The sequence below is a fragment of the Mycetomoellerius zeteki genome, unplaced genomic scaffold (assembly GCF_001594055.1).
Source record: "Mycetomoellerius zeteki isolate Tzet28-1 unplaced genomic scaffold, Tzet1.0 scaffold164, whole genome shotgun sequence".
NCBI lineage: Eukaryota > Metazoa > Arthropoda > Insecta > Hymenoptera > Formicidae > Mycetomoellerius > Mycetomoellerius zeteki.
This window is the reverse complement of record NW_017256594.1, coordinates 1,071,846-1,089,842: the sequence shown is the minus strand read 5'-3', so window position 1 is coordinate 1,089,842 and position 17,997 is coordinate 1,071,846. Positions and strand designations below refer to the sequence as shown.

Sequence of the window (17,997 nt, the reverse complement as noted above, 5' to 3'; positions counted from 1 at the left end):
CCGCTTCTCGCCGGTTCTCTCGAGAAACACGGTATCGCCTTGTCTTCGTTTCGCCGCGCAAACAATCTTCCGGCACGAGCGTTACTGAACGATAACGACAACGACGACGAAGACGGAGACGACGACAACGCCGTTGCCCGAGGAAATTGCATTCGTAAGTATTATCGCGCGCACGTGTTTTCGGAGGTAGATCGTAATAAGCCGTCGGCGTGTCGAGACGCAAACCGGAAATGCAACGTCGGTTCTAAGGAAAGACAGCGAACGTGCAGCAACAACAACACAAAATTGCATTGTAAATTTGTCGTAGTACGTTGTATGACATCGGACGGGTTATCGTATTGGGGATTTCATCTTGGAACAATTCCACGACGGAAATAAATCTAGATAATGGCAGAAATGCCTTGCTAACTGACACTTCGAAGTAGAAATCGATTTATTTTTATCTTAAAGTATTATAAATTAAGAGTCTCTACTACAAATCATGTAGAATGTAAAAAGAAAAGATCTTAATAAACTTGTATCTTTTATGTTTTTCTATTTGTAAGTAATTTGAAATTTTTCTCTAAAACATTTTTTATAAACATTCTATATGACTTTCACCAGTAGCTGCTTCCCCAATAAGAAAATCAGAGACAGAATGCTTTAAAGCTTCATTATAATGTAATTCCAACAATCTTCGCATTCCACGAATACTCGGTTCCAAGAAGAATTCACCGAATGTTTATAAGGAACGGCAAAAACGCACTCTTTGCTCGCTAAAAATGTACAAACGACGCGACCAAAATTCGTTTTTAGTAGCAGCCGCCACGCCGAAGAAATTCTCAGACGAATGGGAGTGGGGGGGGGGAGGGGGGGGGGGGGGGGGAGAAAGAAAAGAGACATTCAACGAAAGAGAAAGAATCGTTACGGAGGAAGAAAGGATTATGCCATCGAGTTTCATTCTTTTGCGAGGAAACAAATGGAAGACGTAGAAAATGGAGCTTACGCGAAGGGATGCAGAGAGGAGGCAGGATGAATGGTCGTCGATCGGTAGTTCGGCATCGCGCGCACCATATTGATGCATCCTCGCGGCCATACCAGCTTTAATATAAAACGATTTTACGAGCCGAATAAAAAAGCCATTAATCGCTTCCGATTGGACCGTCGCGAGGGTAGACAAATGATGTATAGGCGGTCCACGGCTTAACGTACAATAAAGGACTCTCGCGGGGACGTTGGCGATAGGTCACGGCCTATCGTCGTTGCTCCTATCGTTATTGCGTATATATTATTCATCATCCTGAAAGCGATCGACAAGGGTCCACCGAAATACATATTATAACGATCGAAAGAATCTCGAGGTAAAATATACGGGAAATTATACTGACGATGACGCTTAATCTTCCAATGTCTATAATGGTTCTTTGTTCACCATCAATGTTTTAAAAATCGATCCAGATTTAATTTAACTCTCCCGAGCTGACGGTGAGTTTATTGAACCTACTCAATTATATCCTTTCAAAGTTGACGGTCTATTGAATGCATTTAATTATATTCTTTGTTATATTTGCAAATTTTAATTATTGTTATAAAAATAAACTTAATATTCATTCTTTTTATACGAGTTACGTCATTTTGGTTCTTTGAAATTAATTAGTGCCTTGTGTAGTCAATATCTATAAATTAAATGGTCTCACAACAGACTTTGACGTCAGCTTTGGAGAGTTAAAGTTAAACTAAATTTTAGAGAGGGAGAGAGAAGAAAGATTCTTTATTGAACGAGATAGAAATTTAACTTATATAAACTGTCATTTTTCATTTCCGTTGTTTGCAAATTCAGTTTCTTTTATCATTATGCTTAAAGTTTTGAACTTTTAAACAATCAAAGAACCTTAGTATATCTTCTGTTTAAAGTATATAGCAACATAAAACGTACTATTTTTAATACTTAAGATATTATGATAGATCTCTCTCATCTCAAGATTATCCATACTCCCCGTCCGTATGCATAAGTTAAACATCGTATCTGGGGCAGACCACATCAAAGAAAACGCGATGTTTTATCGGCGCGATAAAACGCGGCGTGGCCGCATACGGAAGAGGTTCTCGGAGTAGAAAAGGAACGATCACTGATCAGACAGAGTGGAGTCAAGGGAACGACATTGTAGGTCCCGGCAGACATGACCAGAAAGCACATTACGCGCCAAAATGGGTTAAGACTTGGAAAAGCACAATGGTTGTTTTGGTGAAGGTTATTTTCCGGGCGGACGATCTCGTCGACCTATTGTACTTTAGGGAGACACTATCCTCCCGCTTAAGAAGACGTTATAGCGGTCCTTCTGCAGGGTGCGCTGGTCATACGATAGAACATCGCGCGTTTATTAGACAAATATGTCCAGTCCTATCCCTCGATTACTATTTAGATAAAATACGGAGGTCATTTGTGCTCACTATATAGCAAAGTTTAAGTCTAAGCTAACCGACAGCGACTTTGTCAGAAACACATAGTAGAAGAAATTTTATACCAGATTACATAAGATCTCTTATTTCGAATTTAGTAGTACATACTTATTAAAATACCATCTCATTTAATAAAAATTATATTCAATAAAATGAAGATAAATTAAATTCAAGTAAATGATTAATTATGACCGATTTATTTAATTTTAAATAAAAAAGTGCATGACAAAAATATTCACGTTACGTGTACCAATTTCCCAAAGTCCAGGATTTTCTCAGTGACGCCGTATAATTCGAAATAAGACTCGGTTGGGTGGACTAACGCTTGACTGATCGCAGGATTCGTTAAGAAAAGAGGAAACACCACGTGTCTTCCGGGTGATGGTATAATGACAGATCGTGGTGATATAAAGTGGAAGAGCAGAACATCGAGGGAACGATCCCGATAATCCCACACACTCGTTCCCGTTAAGAAAGTTGTCTCGATGGAACTCAGATCGCGTGATCACTACGTCATCCACATTTTGCGAGTATAAGCTTCTTCATAGATGTGTGTCGATTCGGTTCGTCACAATCTCACGACGACACGCGATATTCCGATTCGCGGTCGATGATATCATAAGGTATATTAAGACGTTATTGACGCACTAGTATTTTCCGCGAGTCCATCGTCGCGAATCAGACGTTGCGTGCAATTCTGTTTGCTTTTGGATTACGCAACATTGTCGTGATGTCGACGGCATACATATTATACTCGGCTATGTTCGTAAGAGCACTCCAGCCTCAAAGGAGAAGTACTTATCTCTCTTAGAAATAAAGCAAGAATGTTTGAACAGATACATATAGGGAGAAATTTACCTTCTTATATAACCAAAGCGAAAAAATATTACATTGCTTTGAATTATTTTCATTTTCCTCATTTTATCTACTTAATTAACAATACTCAATCAAAGAAATTTGTGTGAAAAAATCTATCCTTGCACAACGTAGAAAGAACGATTTATTTTAATAAAGTATCTAAACAAATTTAGTTAGATACAATTAGATACTAAAAATAATTTTGTTCGTCATCAAAATAATTATATAAGACATTCAAGCTGGAGTTGTTAGGATGTCAAAACTTTTTGCAGCATTGCTCATCATGCTTGAGATTCTTACGTAATTATTTTGATTGTCCAATACAATTATTTTCAGATTTGCATTTAAATACTTCAATAAAATTGTTCTCTCTATACGCCTTCATACAATAATCCTGACAGTCAAACATAAAAAAATTCAAATATACTCCGTAGAAAACTTTATAACGTTACATACCTACATATATATTTACGACGTAACCAAATTGTTAGGTTCTACTTCTTACTCGTTGCAACTATAAGTAAACAAAGCGGTATACGTTTGTAGGACGCGGCTGTGATTTATTACCGGGTGATGCGTCATATTCTATTCCATTAAGAACACAAATCGGCGACTACATGAACAATTAACATCGGAATAATCGACGATAAGAGTCACGAACGCCCGCACGCACGCTCGCACGCAATTAGAGGCATACCTATACAACCTTGAAGAGCAGTGAACATCCGTTTAACTTCGTATATAGCCCACGCACACATGTATTTCGGTATACGCGTTTGTTGAACGAACATTAGTCATCCAATACAGAGAGAGAGAGAGAGAGAGAGAGAGAGAGAGAGAGAGAGAGAGAGAGAGAGAGAGAGAGAGAGAGAGAGAGTTTTTTTTGAGAGAGAGAGAGAGAGAGAGACGGGGGGAGGGGGTCTCCGCTTTTACATCGGTGACGACGGATGAAAAAATAGATAGCATTCCATCCGGGCCGTCTTCTACATGGGATAGGGGACGTTGCCAATGATGGAGGGAATTTTTTTGCACGTGCCACGGAGTTATCAATATCTGGGTATATATACGTATTTTCTCTTTACCTCCGCTCTTTCGATGCGGTTAACGACGCGCAGCAGCTGTCGACAATCGCTGGAATGGACGACCTTGTGATGTCCGCGCGAATATATGGACAGTTAAAATCGCGACGGCAAGTTAGATGAGCACGCGGCTGCGAACGTCGCTTTTAACCTACGTGACGATACGGCGATCGGAGCGGCTTGGGGATATTACGTATCTACGTTTCTCGGAAGTGACATCGTCATTCTATAAAAGACGAGGAATGATTTAATGTACGCGAAATGCGCGAGCAGCAATAAAAACGACAGGTGGAAAATGCAGCATGTAACATAACTAACAAGGGAAGTTTCACAACTGTCCGGAACCGATTTGATTCTCCGTGAAATATGTTGTTAAACACGAAAATCTAAGAGACACGTATTTTTTTATACGTGCGCTAACTCATGTTTAAGGGGTCAAACACCCCTGGAAAAAAAAAACGGTATTTACATTTCGAGCCGAATACCGTCGGAAGTATAAAAGATGGAAAAAAATTTTTTGAACAAAAGTTGTACGGTTTCAAGAGTACTTCAGTGTTGTGAAGAAAAAAAATTTTGTTTAATTTTCTTGTTTAATAATTGTTACAAAAAATTAAAAAGAATTTTTTTTCTTCATGTTGTTAAACATATTTCATGAAGAATCAAATCGGTTCCGGACAATTGTGAAATTTCCCTTGTAAGTAACGTATAATCTCGAATAAAACGCGCTTAAGAGTTATGTCTTTTCCTCTAACCCTGCTATTTGACCTATTGGGCCTATTTGACTTATTGTAAATGATTCGTTAATCCTATTCGGGTCTATTTGACTCAAAATGTAATTTATGTCCTTATTAACATTTTATTTAAAAACTTTTTTCTCTGGTATTTCATAACTTTGTCTGTCGATGTCTCTTTTTTCTATAAAAATTGTTTATTTTTTAAAGTTTTTTAATCTTATTGACCCAAATAATATTATCACACAGTAAATTTGAATAGATCAGCAGGGTTGATTTTGATATGATCTTTACTGATTACGATAACATTAAATATCCAAAAGTACTCTAAAGACATTTGGTAACACTAGACAAGTTCGTCTAGCTTTTAGATTTTTGTACTTTTAAGTATCCATCTAAAGAAGAACGCATCTACCACGTTCATTCACTTCCTGATTCCATCAAGAGGGCTCCGGCGCGCTTCACTTCACCGATACTCGTATCGGTATTCCGTTCCTCTTCAGCGTGTCGTCGGGCAACAAAGTCGACGGCATTAGCCAGGTGCGTCCGTTCCAGTCGAGATAATAAATCCCGCTGTTCCGGATCCACAATGTCGAGGAATAGTCTGCGCGCACTCTTGCTTTCCTCTTTTTCTCTCTTTCTGCAAGAAAGCGACGTTGGCGGCGTAGTTCACTTCGCGGACCTCCCGGCTCCTCCCGCGGAGTTCGACGTACGGGATAATATAGAGGCGAAGGGAGATTTGCCCTCTCCCGAATGGATCTTGCACCTGGGTCCGTCCCCCGAGACCGCCGGCGGTCGATTTCGCGAGCATGGGAGGTAGAATCGACGGCGATCTATCTAACTGCCTTGTTGTCCACGTACACAGAGCCAACCATTTACGATGTCGTTGTCTCGTGCATCCCCAAATAATTTACAAGTCCAATACATCGGATTTTTCTTCAAAGCTTCGAGCAATTGTTTTCGCAATTTTAAGAGCCGAGAAGCATCGTAGTCGCCCCTTCTTAAATCATGACGGCTATTCCACATCGTAAAATTTAACAGCAAATTCGATTGGACCCACTGGTGTACTTGATGCATATTAAAACCGTTGTACACTGTTTTAATTGGTGTAAAAGTAAAATGCAAAATTTCGATTTATAAAATACATATTTTATCTAACAGCACAAAAAAGTGTATTGATGATTTCAAAGTTTAATCGGTTTCTATATTTACAGTAAACTGCATCTTTATGTTAATTGGTGTATAATAGTATACATTGAATGTATCCAATCGAATTCGTTATACGTATTTAAACTATGATTTAGAATATTTTCTTTCATGCTAAAATAAATATTTCAATCTTAAATAAATTTAACTTAATCTTTAATATTAATTTTTAAAAATGATATAGGAACTATTTTTTATTCTATTCTTTAACGAGACATTTGAGAATATTTCAATTTCCATATAACTATTAAAGATCACTATTAAAAATCACTATTTAAAGGTCATATTTAAAGAAAAGGTTGTGTCTTTTTTAAGCCGCCTTAAAGATAGCGTTCGCGCAAAGTCGGTCCATGAAACACGTTTGAAAAAAAGAAGTCGAAAAGAGCTGTGTAGTATGTCAAGCAGTGTCGCGTCACGTCACTTTACATTATGTTTCGTCACGTCATTTCAGAAAATACGATGATTTTAGTTCGCGGAAATGGATATTTAGCGGAACGAAACAATATGTACGACTTGACTAATTTCTTCATCGCTTTAATCATGTGTTTTCACGTAATAACGGTATAATATATTGCACATGACAAAAAGCAAAGCGCGCAATTATTCATCCGATCGACGTAAAAATTTGTATTCTTTGAATTTCTTGAAGTGAAATCTCACTTTAAAAGAGTAAAAATGTTGCCATTATTGAAAAAGAGTGAAAATATTTGCACTCTTAAATAAGAATAGCTTCATTCTTTTTCGATAGTGGCAGTATTTTAACTCTTTTGGAGTGAGATATCACTCCAAGAAATTTAGAGAATACCGAAAATTTAGGAGAAAATCCTTTCCCTTTCTTGAAGAAATTCGACGTCGAGTTTTTACTAATTATAGGTACTTATAAAGTGCAATTTTTGTACGAACTATGCGAATTTGTCATTGCTACATTCGTATGTACCGTTCGAATTTTAGGATTGATCGAAGCTCGCGAAATGCGTTCTTTCCTCTTTCCTTGTGCGATTTTCGCGACGCAAATTCAAAATAACCTCGGAAAATGCAACGTCTCCGACAGTGCACTCTGAATATAATATAACTCCCCGCGGCGGAGAAGCTTTTCTCCTACTTCGATGAACCGACATCTGACTTATCGTGTATCACAAAAGAGAGAGCTGCACCAGAAGTTTCGTATGTGCTCGTGAGGCTCGCGGGCAGATTTCCGTGTGGAGCTTCGTTTGAAGTGGTCCCGAATCCCATTCCAACAGTCAGTTTCGGTCCAGTCTCGCGTAAAGTTCAGGACAATGTATGTAGATGCGTTGGATTTATAAACGGCCCTACATGCGGCTACTTGCAAATACATCGTTTTCCCAAGCTTAGCCCGTATTCGCCTGCGCAAACAAAACTAATCCTCAGAACGCACTATCTACGGTCTTTACCTACCTAATTTAAAAGTCATATCCATTTGAAAGTCAGAATATCGATATTGTGTACTGCATAATCCTGTATCGCGCAAAGTATTAAAAAAACTTAACGTAAAAAATAACTGAAAAAATATAGATCTCGATAAGTTATTCTTAAAATTAAATGTATGCAACAAGAATAAGATCAATACTCTTTATTTCTACCAATCAAAGTTATCATATTTTTGAGTTTTACTACAATTCTTTTGCATTTTTCCATCACAGCTTTAAGCCCATCTCTTTAAATTTTATCAGTAACATCAAATAATATAGTATTGCACATAAGTACAGGATGCATAAATAATAAAAACAAGAAGAACAGATAGATGAGGAGGACTGGAGACGAATGAGATACTTCATCTGCGAAAACCGTCCCAACATACATATCCGCAATTATAGGATAATTTCCCGCAAATCTGTAATTAGTATTTCTTGCTACTCCATCCGTGTGTCAACCAACTAAAGGCAAGCTTGTTACAAGCTGACATAGATATACCTTTATTCTACGCCTGCGGTGATACACGCTCGGATGCTTTTTAGGGGATAGTGTACAGTGATTCAGCTGATGCACATTATGCACACAGTGCGCGTCTCCTGCACGGCTAGCAAAGCTCGACCAACGACGCCGCTGATGCGCGACGCAGCTTGCGTAACGTACACGCACGCTGCAACGCCACGCCGGCTGACCCACATGCGTGGTCTTTATTTAAACTGGTTTCCTCCTTGGCGTCCTTTAGACCCGACTTTCGTCTGTGCTCCGGTCGCCGGGTCACCGGATTCGAGCGCGTCATTTTCCGCGAGACTGCGTGCAGCTCGGGAAAGGTCGGCTTGTATACATATTTGTGTCTCGTAAAAAATCCGATTAGTTTGTGATTCGAGATGACATTGCATGAAGAAAATAAAAATGTTTCTCTTACAATTTCTCTTTTTGTAATATTGTTAATATTTTTAATAATTTTCTAAAGACTTTTTTGTAAGATTTAATAAAATAAACCTGTAATATTTTCTTTACGAGATATTTAACATGTATATTATTATTTCATTTTTAGTAATAATTTTAATGATAACATTTTTATTAATTTTTAGAATGTATTTTAAAATAATTTTTAGAATGATGTCACAAATGTCTTTTTATAATAATGCATGATGTTAAAGAAAAACGACGGAAGTAATTGCGGAATCATCTCTTTGCGTAGACCACGGTGAAGTTCGAATTTGTTCACGGTAGACTTATAGAACCGCGAAAATTTCAATTGCAAATACCCGTCGACTTTGATACCGAAGGGAATAACGAGCTCCCGAGACGAGCGTTTTTTAAGCATCAACGCGATCTCGTCGAATATTCTTGTTTCTCAAACGTATGTAAAGTTTGAATAATACAGCACAGAGAAGGCGAAGAGGTAGCGCGCAAAAAGGAGCAACAAGGAATAAAAATGCACCGTTACGTTTCTATCGATCCCGGCACTTTCGCACCGACGTCGTAGACAGACTTCGAGATCTCTTCAGAGTAAAAGTAACGATACAAAGCTATTATTTATAGCAATAAATATACACCATTCATTTTACATAAATTCATTCAAATGTTAATATGACGAATGTATTTTTAATTTTTTTCACACCTTATAGTCTTCTTACATATTACTGTATTATATCTTTACACAATTATTAACTTTTACAAGAAAGCCACTATAGTGGCGCTAAAACAGTGTTATTATTTTAAACAAGGGGGAGGAATTTAATAAAAAAATATTGAATTATAATAAATCTTATTTTTAAAAAAGTAAGATTTTAAAAATATATCCCCATCCTCTAAAGATAAATGTTATCTTCATTAAGATTTTTTGATTGCAAGCCATAAGCAATTGCGAAGAACATTACTGGAAAATTCATATTGCTAATCTTCATTAACACTTGCCTCGTGCCAACTTTTGTTCTAATTAACATGCATATTACTTAAAATATTCAAACGCAGATCGGATACTCCTCTCAATTACGCTCGCGTAATACTACGGATATACTCAGACAACATCGTAATACGAGCGCGCGTATCAGATTTCGCATCTCCTAATCGAACGAGCATTGCAAGCTGCTTTATTTCTAGCTGTTTGCACACTATCATAAGGCAACCTGCTTTTATATTATAAGGTAGATAGTAATTTGATTCTGGAGAAACGAGAAATACTTTTCTTTCGTCAAGCCACCCACTCGTCCAGAATTTCCTCCCGTTGCGAAACGCCTATGATGGAACAATTGCCAAACTTCACGACTACTTGAATATCGCATTATTTATTTTTATTGTGTCAAATACTACGATGGATATCAATAACTTATTGAGTTTGAAAAATTTCTTCAAATACCATAATAACACATAAAACTATAGAACTTCGAAATGGTAGTCTGCTCTTATATATTTTTCCACTTTTTTTCGTATCAGAATATCATATTAAGTAATTGGACATTTGTCGTTCAATTAGTTTATATTAAGCATGAATATCTTTCACATTCATGCGACGGACATTTATAGAAGAACGCAAATTCGCAATGTAATCTTCGTGAGTAATCAACGCGCGTATTCCCGCGAGACACAGTGGTGCTACAACCGATATACTATTGTCGCGACAGTGCAGCAGGTCGTAGAGACAAGTTCGTAACCAACCGGGGTTGTTCTCTCTCGAGAAGACGCGGCACGAATTCTCGGGATTCTGCCACGATGCATGCGGCCGTATTCCCAAATCGATCGCGACGGCAATGGCGACGGGAACGAGGGAAAAGGGAAGCGGAAGAAGCATCCGGTTGAATTCCGTCGATCCGGTTCTCACTTCGCCGAACAAGTGCACGAATTCCGTGAGGGTGGTCGAAAACTATGAATATACTGTATGTTGGCGTATTCGTGTACAATTCTCGGGGGGAGGCGCGCTGGCTCTCTTCCTATGTTGGAAAGCCTCATCGTCGCTTCGCGTGTCTCACCTTTCACCGACCTGAGCCGTAGTGTCGTTATCATGCAAACGGTGATTTTCCACGATTCATAATGTAACGCATCCGAACGTCAAGTGTCGCAAAGCTCATGCCTAACTCCAGAAAAAAAGGATGAACGGCACTCGATTAGAGGGAAAAGGTTTGATTCATTGCGCTCACAATGCGATATGAATATAAATCATCGGATGGTATTGTAAGAAAGAAATGAGACGAGTTGTCGTTTCATCTTCTCAAACCGCGCATTTAACTATATCTAGAAATGATTTATTCTGGTACATTCAAAAATTGTCTATTAAATTAAATAAACATTTGTATCATTTTCATTTAAATTATTCTACACGGAGAGAATTTTCTTTTAAAATTTACCCTGAAAATGGTAAGTTGTGGTACAATACAATATTTTTAAGATTTTTACCATGCACTTCAGTAAAATTGATCAAACTTATTTTATACTTCATTATAGTTTTATTAATGAATGAGAGAGATTTACATTAAAATTCTTCGAAATACAATGTTGTCATATTTTCACGATTGTCATATTTTCAGGGTAAATTCTAAGAAAAATTTTTCTCCGTGTAATGTTAATATATGATCTTATATCTGATTTTTTAGAAGTTCCGTTTCGTGGAATAATTTTGCAGAGAATGCCAAGAATATTACATTTCATCGCCTACATTTTAAAACTAAAAATTTAATCTAGTTTTAAGGGATTATCCTAAGATTTCCATATTCATATAGATATATCGTCTCATATATAAAAAAACTTCTTTATAGTAAAGATCATACTCCAAGGATGTATTAATTTGTCATGTCTAACGCACATACATGTGCTGCACATATGTATAATACATACAATAAAATACACATAATATATAGAGCTGTACAGTAAATTTCGTTCAACGAACACGACGGTAATGTAAAAAGGATTAACGAGCGCCGTCTGACCGAAGTATGAACAACCCTCGTCCCTTAATCATAACAATACCAAATGTTAGTCGATGATAACTGTATTAGGACTGATAAAATACTAGGCTTGCACCCTCTGGCTTTCCACTTGTTTGTCGAGCCGAAACATCCCGCCGCGCAAACATTCGCACAGATCGTACAAGCCGCTATCTTCTTTCCCCCAGGAAACTACGGTCGCGTGAGTAGCATTACGGGATTATTAGCGGATGGAAACTCCGTAAGCGGGCTCTTCTATACTAGGAACAGTTGTCTACATATTTGATGAACAACGGGTATATAACGAGGCGCGCGTTACCATCACTCTTTCTCGTTCCCCTATGGTTCGTCACGTGAGAGTGTAAAACTATTTCAAAATCGATACTTCAACATCGAGAATATCTTTTCTCCAAGCAACTTTTCGCCCAGATTTATTGTATTTCTCGTACACACAATTATAAGTGATGCGATGAGAAACTCAAATGTACACAGTAACGCACAACAGAGTAAAAACGATAATTGAATTAGCAGAAAGTTCTCTTCATATTAAAAAATATTTCCTGCTTCGTTGGTCACAACTTGGTCAAATACGGTCATGGCCATTAACGTACATTATCGGTAAATTATTCGGTTTACATAATTTAAAACGGACGCAACCAGTTGATGTAATATCGAGTTATTAAACGAAGCGATACTGTGCGCATTGCTTTTATCGTCGCGTATTAATTTAACGTTGGCTCACCGAGTTAATGGCTGTCATGCTGCTAACTCGACCTGGATCTGTGTCCACTAGCCCGCTGTCACTCTGTAACAGAAACAAAAAGATAGCAATTTAAAGCATGGGAAAGATCGATAATTTTTCCTACTGCTGTTTGCATTCGAGTTAAATTTCGTATAAATCACTCTCACACGTTAAAGCGCGTATTCAGATTCGTAGAAATGAAAAAGAATTATTTAGAGATCTTTCTTTTTCATACCGCAGTTTACGTGTTTTCGAAGCGTAAAAGCAAATACACAATTTCCGGATGCAAAATTGCAAGCGGGGCGTATTGTTAATAATTTCGAAAATGCAATATTGTGGAAAGTGAACAGCATTCATATATGAAAATCATTCGCACTGTGGAATCCCAACGTACGTAAAAGCCGAGTGCACTCCACCATCCGCTATGAAATTTTCTGTAATCACTCGCCGCTAGAACACGGTTTCATCAAATGTATGCTGTTTTTCCGTGTTATTGCTTCGTGATGAATTAATCAAAATCAAGTTTTATGTTTAAGCAGATATAAAGTATATTCAAAAATTAAAATAAAATATTAACGCCATATAAATTCATCTCTCCGTCCGAATATTTTAATACGTATCTTTCATGTAAATAAATTCTTATACGGGCGTAAAAATATATCAAATTTCATTCGACAGTGTAGCTCAAATTACACGAAGTAACGCGGAAATGCGATATCGAAGCGGATATGAAATACTTCAAACAAACGCTCTCGTCGAACAGAGCTCTCGAAGGCTCTGTGGCATTTTTCCTCGTCGGTCAATGCGCTAAACATTCTTTGCACTCCGCATATCGCATTTTATAAATGTCTGTTTTCTTTCATTCGCTAGCCCCCGGCGTTTCAATCTCCCGAAGCTCGCCAACGAAGCGCGTTTGCTCAGATTCGTTCGCGAATTTTTATCATTCGATAAAAACCGTCCCAGTCATCGGTCACTCTCGATGGATCTAGACAGGACCCAAGATTACCGAGATGGAAATTCTCCAGAAAGAAAATGACGGCGAGTCGTTCGGGCATGTCGGACAAGGGAGCAGTACGTTGACGATGACGGCTACGACGACGTCGAGAGAAATCGAGAAACCGGCCTCGTAGAGGGTGTAGCAAAGAAATAGTACAAAGGATGAGGGCGGCGATGGCGGTGTCGGCTGCGGAACCGAGACGAAAGAGCCGACGTGCAAATGTCGTTCTGAACTTTGATCGTAAAACAGCGGCAGACTTCTCGGGTGGGTGGAGCATCCGTCTTGAACCACTGCCAAATCGGTTAAGCGCGAATAAATTTCCGTGTCAAACTTCGTATGAACGAAGGAGCCGACGGTTCCTGCGTGTCGGGCAAGGTTGGACTTGTGCTGGCGGAAATGGAACGGAGAGTTCTAATGTCTAACGTGAGCAAAAGAGAGCGTGAAGCTAGAAAAAAAAAACCGAAAAAGGAAGGAGAGAGAAGAAACATATTCGTATCAATGCCCGCTGATGATATGAAGTATACTATTATACGTGATGAAAATACAATACGAGTGTAAGATTACTGTCTCTTTTAATGATAGTTTTTTTACGATAGGTCAATTAATGAGTAACCTTAATTTGGCCTTAATAATCAAGATGATAAAAATTTAGGTTACATATTGATTTATCCACGTAATACATCAAAATTAATAAAACGTAATACAAAAATATTTAAAAAATTCTACTAAATTGTAAGATAATCTTGAAAATTACACACATCTTGTGAATTGCAGATTGAAATCCCTATTCTGTAACTCTTAACGATAGTGTCGATATTCATTTATTTACCATGTATAAAATCTTCATAACGACATCGACTCTGTGATTGAGAGTTACAAAATAGAGACCTTATATAGTATATTTTATCAAAGTTTTATCAAATAATTAAATCTCATTCATAGAGCAAGTTCATTCTAAATAAAAGAGAAAAAGCTTCTAGATAAAAAATCTGGACAACGCTATCAATTTATAAAAATGCAATATGTGCCTTTGAATAATTAATCAATAATTTGACTTATATTTACAGTTTTCTTAATTACTTTTGGTAAAACATGTGCTGTTTTTATAAAATAACCGGCCATATAATAAACGGTAATAAAAACCAAAAGCGTAGCATAGCGAGAAATTTCCCCCGAGTCATTCCATCTCGAATAAAAGCTCAACTTACATATTGTTCTAACGAGCAGAGGGCTCGTGTATAATGAATAAACAGCAAATGCAGACGGGAGTTTCGCGCTACGCCATTACGCGCCAACGTTGCGAAACGCGCAGCAAAAAGACGTACCTAACTGTCGGTTTGTCTAACAGAGGCAGACGAAGCGTAACCGAGGCATGACGAAGATGTAAAGGTGTCGTCCCGGGATGCCCGAGGAATACAAAGTCGCAGGCCGATACGGTTAAAACGAAACGGCGAAAAGTCATAAAACGTATTATGACCGCCTCATAATTTACAGCGAAGCGACCCGCGCGAAATCGCCGTCGACTTTCCGGATTTATGACATGGCGGAGCAGTCTGTATGCACATTGTTTCGCTATGTAGTTTTGCCAAGCGACAAGAATCCTACGATAATCAATTATCGAAACAGTGTTTGAATAATAAAAAGTTCACTTTAATTCAATCTATTGTGTCAACTTTAAAACCGCATAACATTATTAAAAAAAAGAACAAAGATTTTATTCAATTACAAAATATTCATAAAAATACAGTAGAATAAATATATAAAAGCAAACACACGAGACGTTAATTGTATTATATAATAATCTCTTACAATTTCCATCCAATTTCGTTACTGGTCACTCATCACATTTCCATAATGTAATTCGCAATAATGATACAATTTTAACTAGGTACTATTCGCTAATTTACTTTAATTTCATTCATGGACAAGATTACGTATTTTTTATACGAGCACGAGAATTAATGTTTTGGCAGGTTAACGCGCGAACACCTTAATTTCGACGTTGTTTGGAAAGATCGATTCGACAACGATTCGTCTGGTAATCCTACGGTCAGGTCGATTATGCACCGTCACGAAGCGGAATGAGAACCCTAAAGCACGTCGACGCATGTCGAGCGACATATAGCAAACGCGAAAGGTCGTCAGAGCTTCATTACGCTCTAGCTCGACAACCGGGAGGGTCGAAGTTAGGCGAATGTTATTAACGTTCTATCTAAATCCCTCAGCTATCCTCTAAAACGCGGCGCATCGAACACGGAAATGGGCACATACATGAGTTAGGCTAACGGAAGATGGTTAGAACACAGTGCGTTCTCTCTTGCCCTGAATTTGCGGATATCCGTATATCGGATATCTAACATTCGCGGACATATCCGCAGGCCTCCATATTCGCGACGTTTGATAATCTAAAATTCCGTCCGGCAATTCACGTTTTTAAACGAATGTTCTATCATTAATAAAACCGTAACGATATAATGTGATATCGATGCGCGATAAAATTTAGCTCGCAAGATTTTGGCAATGATGTGCAAAAAATGGCAATGATTAATTTAGATCATCTATCGAGCGCAACAATCGTTACTACACGGTGAGCCTGAATTAATCGCACATTCGTGAAATGCGAATCATTCCGGATTGCTGCAAATGAATATCGAGTAACGCCATGCAAATCTCGTTCGTGGCATATCCAATATTCGGAAATCGCGTTTTCCGGGTAACGAATTATATGATGAAGCAAACATTATAGCATTCAATATTGCACAACACTCTAATGCGTGGAATAAAAAGCTTCGTTAGAACATTTATGGTCGGTTTTAATGAACAGCCAAAAATATTAATGTATAAAACATGTTGAAATTAGTATAATTATTGTTAACTCAACAGTCATGATTGCACGAACGAATTCGGTTCGTTTATTCAATGAGTTCGAAACAATTCTCACTGGAAGGAACAAGGACGTGAAAAACGAACTATTGCCTGCGACCATTTTTCAATATTAAAGAGGCTTTAGGGATGATTTAAATAAGCTCGAGAAAGCTTGGCGGTACGCGACCTGAAAAGTCGTACTTCTTCGATTTATGGCAAGACGCCGGAGACAGCTTAGAGTCTCTCTTTGCGCGCTCGCATTTAAACCTCGCTCTATCTCTGCGCTGTTTCTCTTTGCTACTTTTCCTTGTACCACCTCATCTCTCCTCTTTTTATCGCTCTTAAGATCGCAGACGCGAAATCGTAAAAACCAAAGTTTATTGACGTAAGGCTGATCAAGATTGTTGTTCGGATAAGGAAATACGACTTCGTTCGATTTACGTAATCCATTTGTTCGACATTCGACATGTATCATATAAAACTAAAACTTTTTGGATCTTCATACTTTATATATAATTAAGATTTATTTAAAACTTATATAATTAAAAAATGTCAATTATATTAATAGGATTAAAAAATCCAAACACTGACGAAACAAAGTTTGATCATATTTTTCTTTAAATAATATATCTCCAAATTATTTATATTTTATAACACACACAAACTTATAAAACAAATAATTAAAAAATATTAAATTATACAAATTATTAAAATATTATAAAATTCTAAAATTATTAATTATAAAAATTTTATTATAAAATTTAATATATATTTATAAATTAAAAAAAAAACAATCTTTTTCAATAACTGCACAGTTATACTTTTATAAAAAGACAACCAAAGAAATATCTTCTGCTAGATCGAGCAGCATCGTCTTGAAATTTATGAGAAGAAAGTCACGTAAGTAAAAACTTATAGTAAAAACTTATAGTAAAAACTTTTTTCAAAGTATTGACAAAAAGAAATACCTCTTCAGCAAACGGAAGTCCGAAAGGTTGACTGATGTCCGATCGATAGCTATACTCAGAAGGCGAATGCATGTGAAGTCCGCGATTATTCACCGACAATCTCTCGACACACGCCGTGGGCGTTAAAAATAGGGAAGGAAGGAGAGAGACAGAGAGAGAGAGAGAGAGAGAGAGAGAGGCGCAAAGGCAGCGAGTTGTCCGACATCGTCGACATCGGATAACAAGAAGCAGGCCAGCGAGAAGCAACATGATGAAAAGTGGCTCTTCTTCTCCGGCTGCTCTACCATGTTCTCACAAGCGCTCTTTAGCGCATAATTAAACAGCTTCGCGTCATTCGTCACGGACGTTTCGCTGGATTTTAATTTAAAGTTATGATTCATGACAATGCAGCGGAGTCAGCGCAGTTCAAAATGTAAAGGGAACGAGAAAGGAAGAATAGGATTCTTTAGGGTACGAAGAGGTAAAGTTCGGTGGTCGTCGGGAAGAACGAAGTATAAAGAAAAGATGTCGGAAAATGCGAAAGAACGAGAAGAGCACTAAGAAAGAAAAACAGACGTCAGTTCTTTCGAATTCGCATATCAGCAAAAAGTAGAAGTCAGAATATGAATAATTCGAGTAGAGAAAAAAATTGTAAAGTTTCAAGGCAGGATTCGAGAAAAAGCAACTTCTCAAAACGCAACTCTTATTATAGTTCAAAATCCAAATTTTTAATTTAAAAAAATGGCACAATAAATTCCTATTGTGGATATTTTAATGGA

The 17,997-nt window shown here is 37.6% G+C and overlaps 1 protein-coding gene across 1 annotated transcript in view; it reads right to left on the bottom strand.

Annotated features, from left to right (window-relative positions):
• Positions 1 to 17,997, bottom strand: part of LOC108721232 (uncharacterized) — a 335,056-nt gene that overhangs the window by 229,234 nt on the left and 87,825 nt on the right. The window contains exon 2 of the mRNA XM_018445654.1: positions 12,410 to 12,472. Coding sequence (XP_018301156.1) covers positions 12,410 to 12,472 — 63 coding nt within the window. The remainder of the gene's footprint in view (positions 1 to 12,409; positions 12,473 to 17,997) is intronic.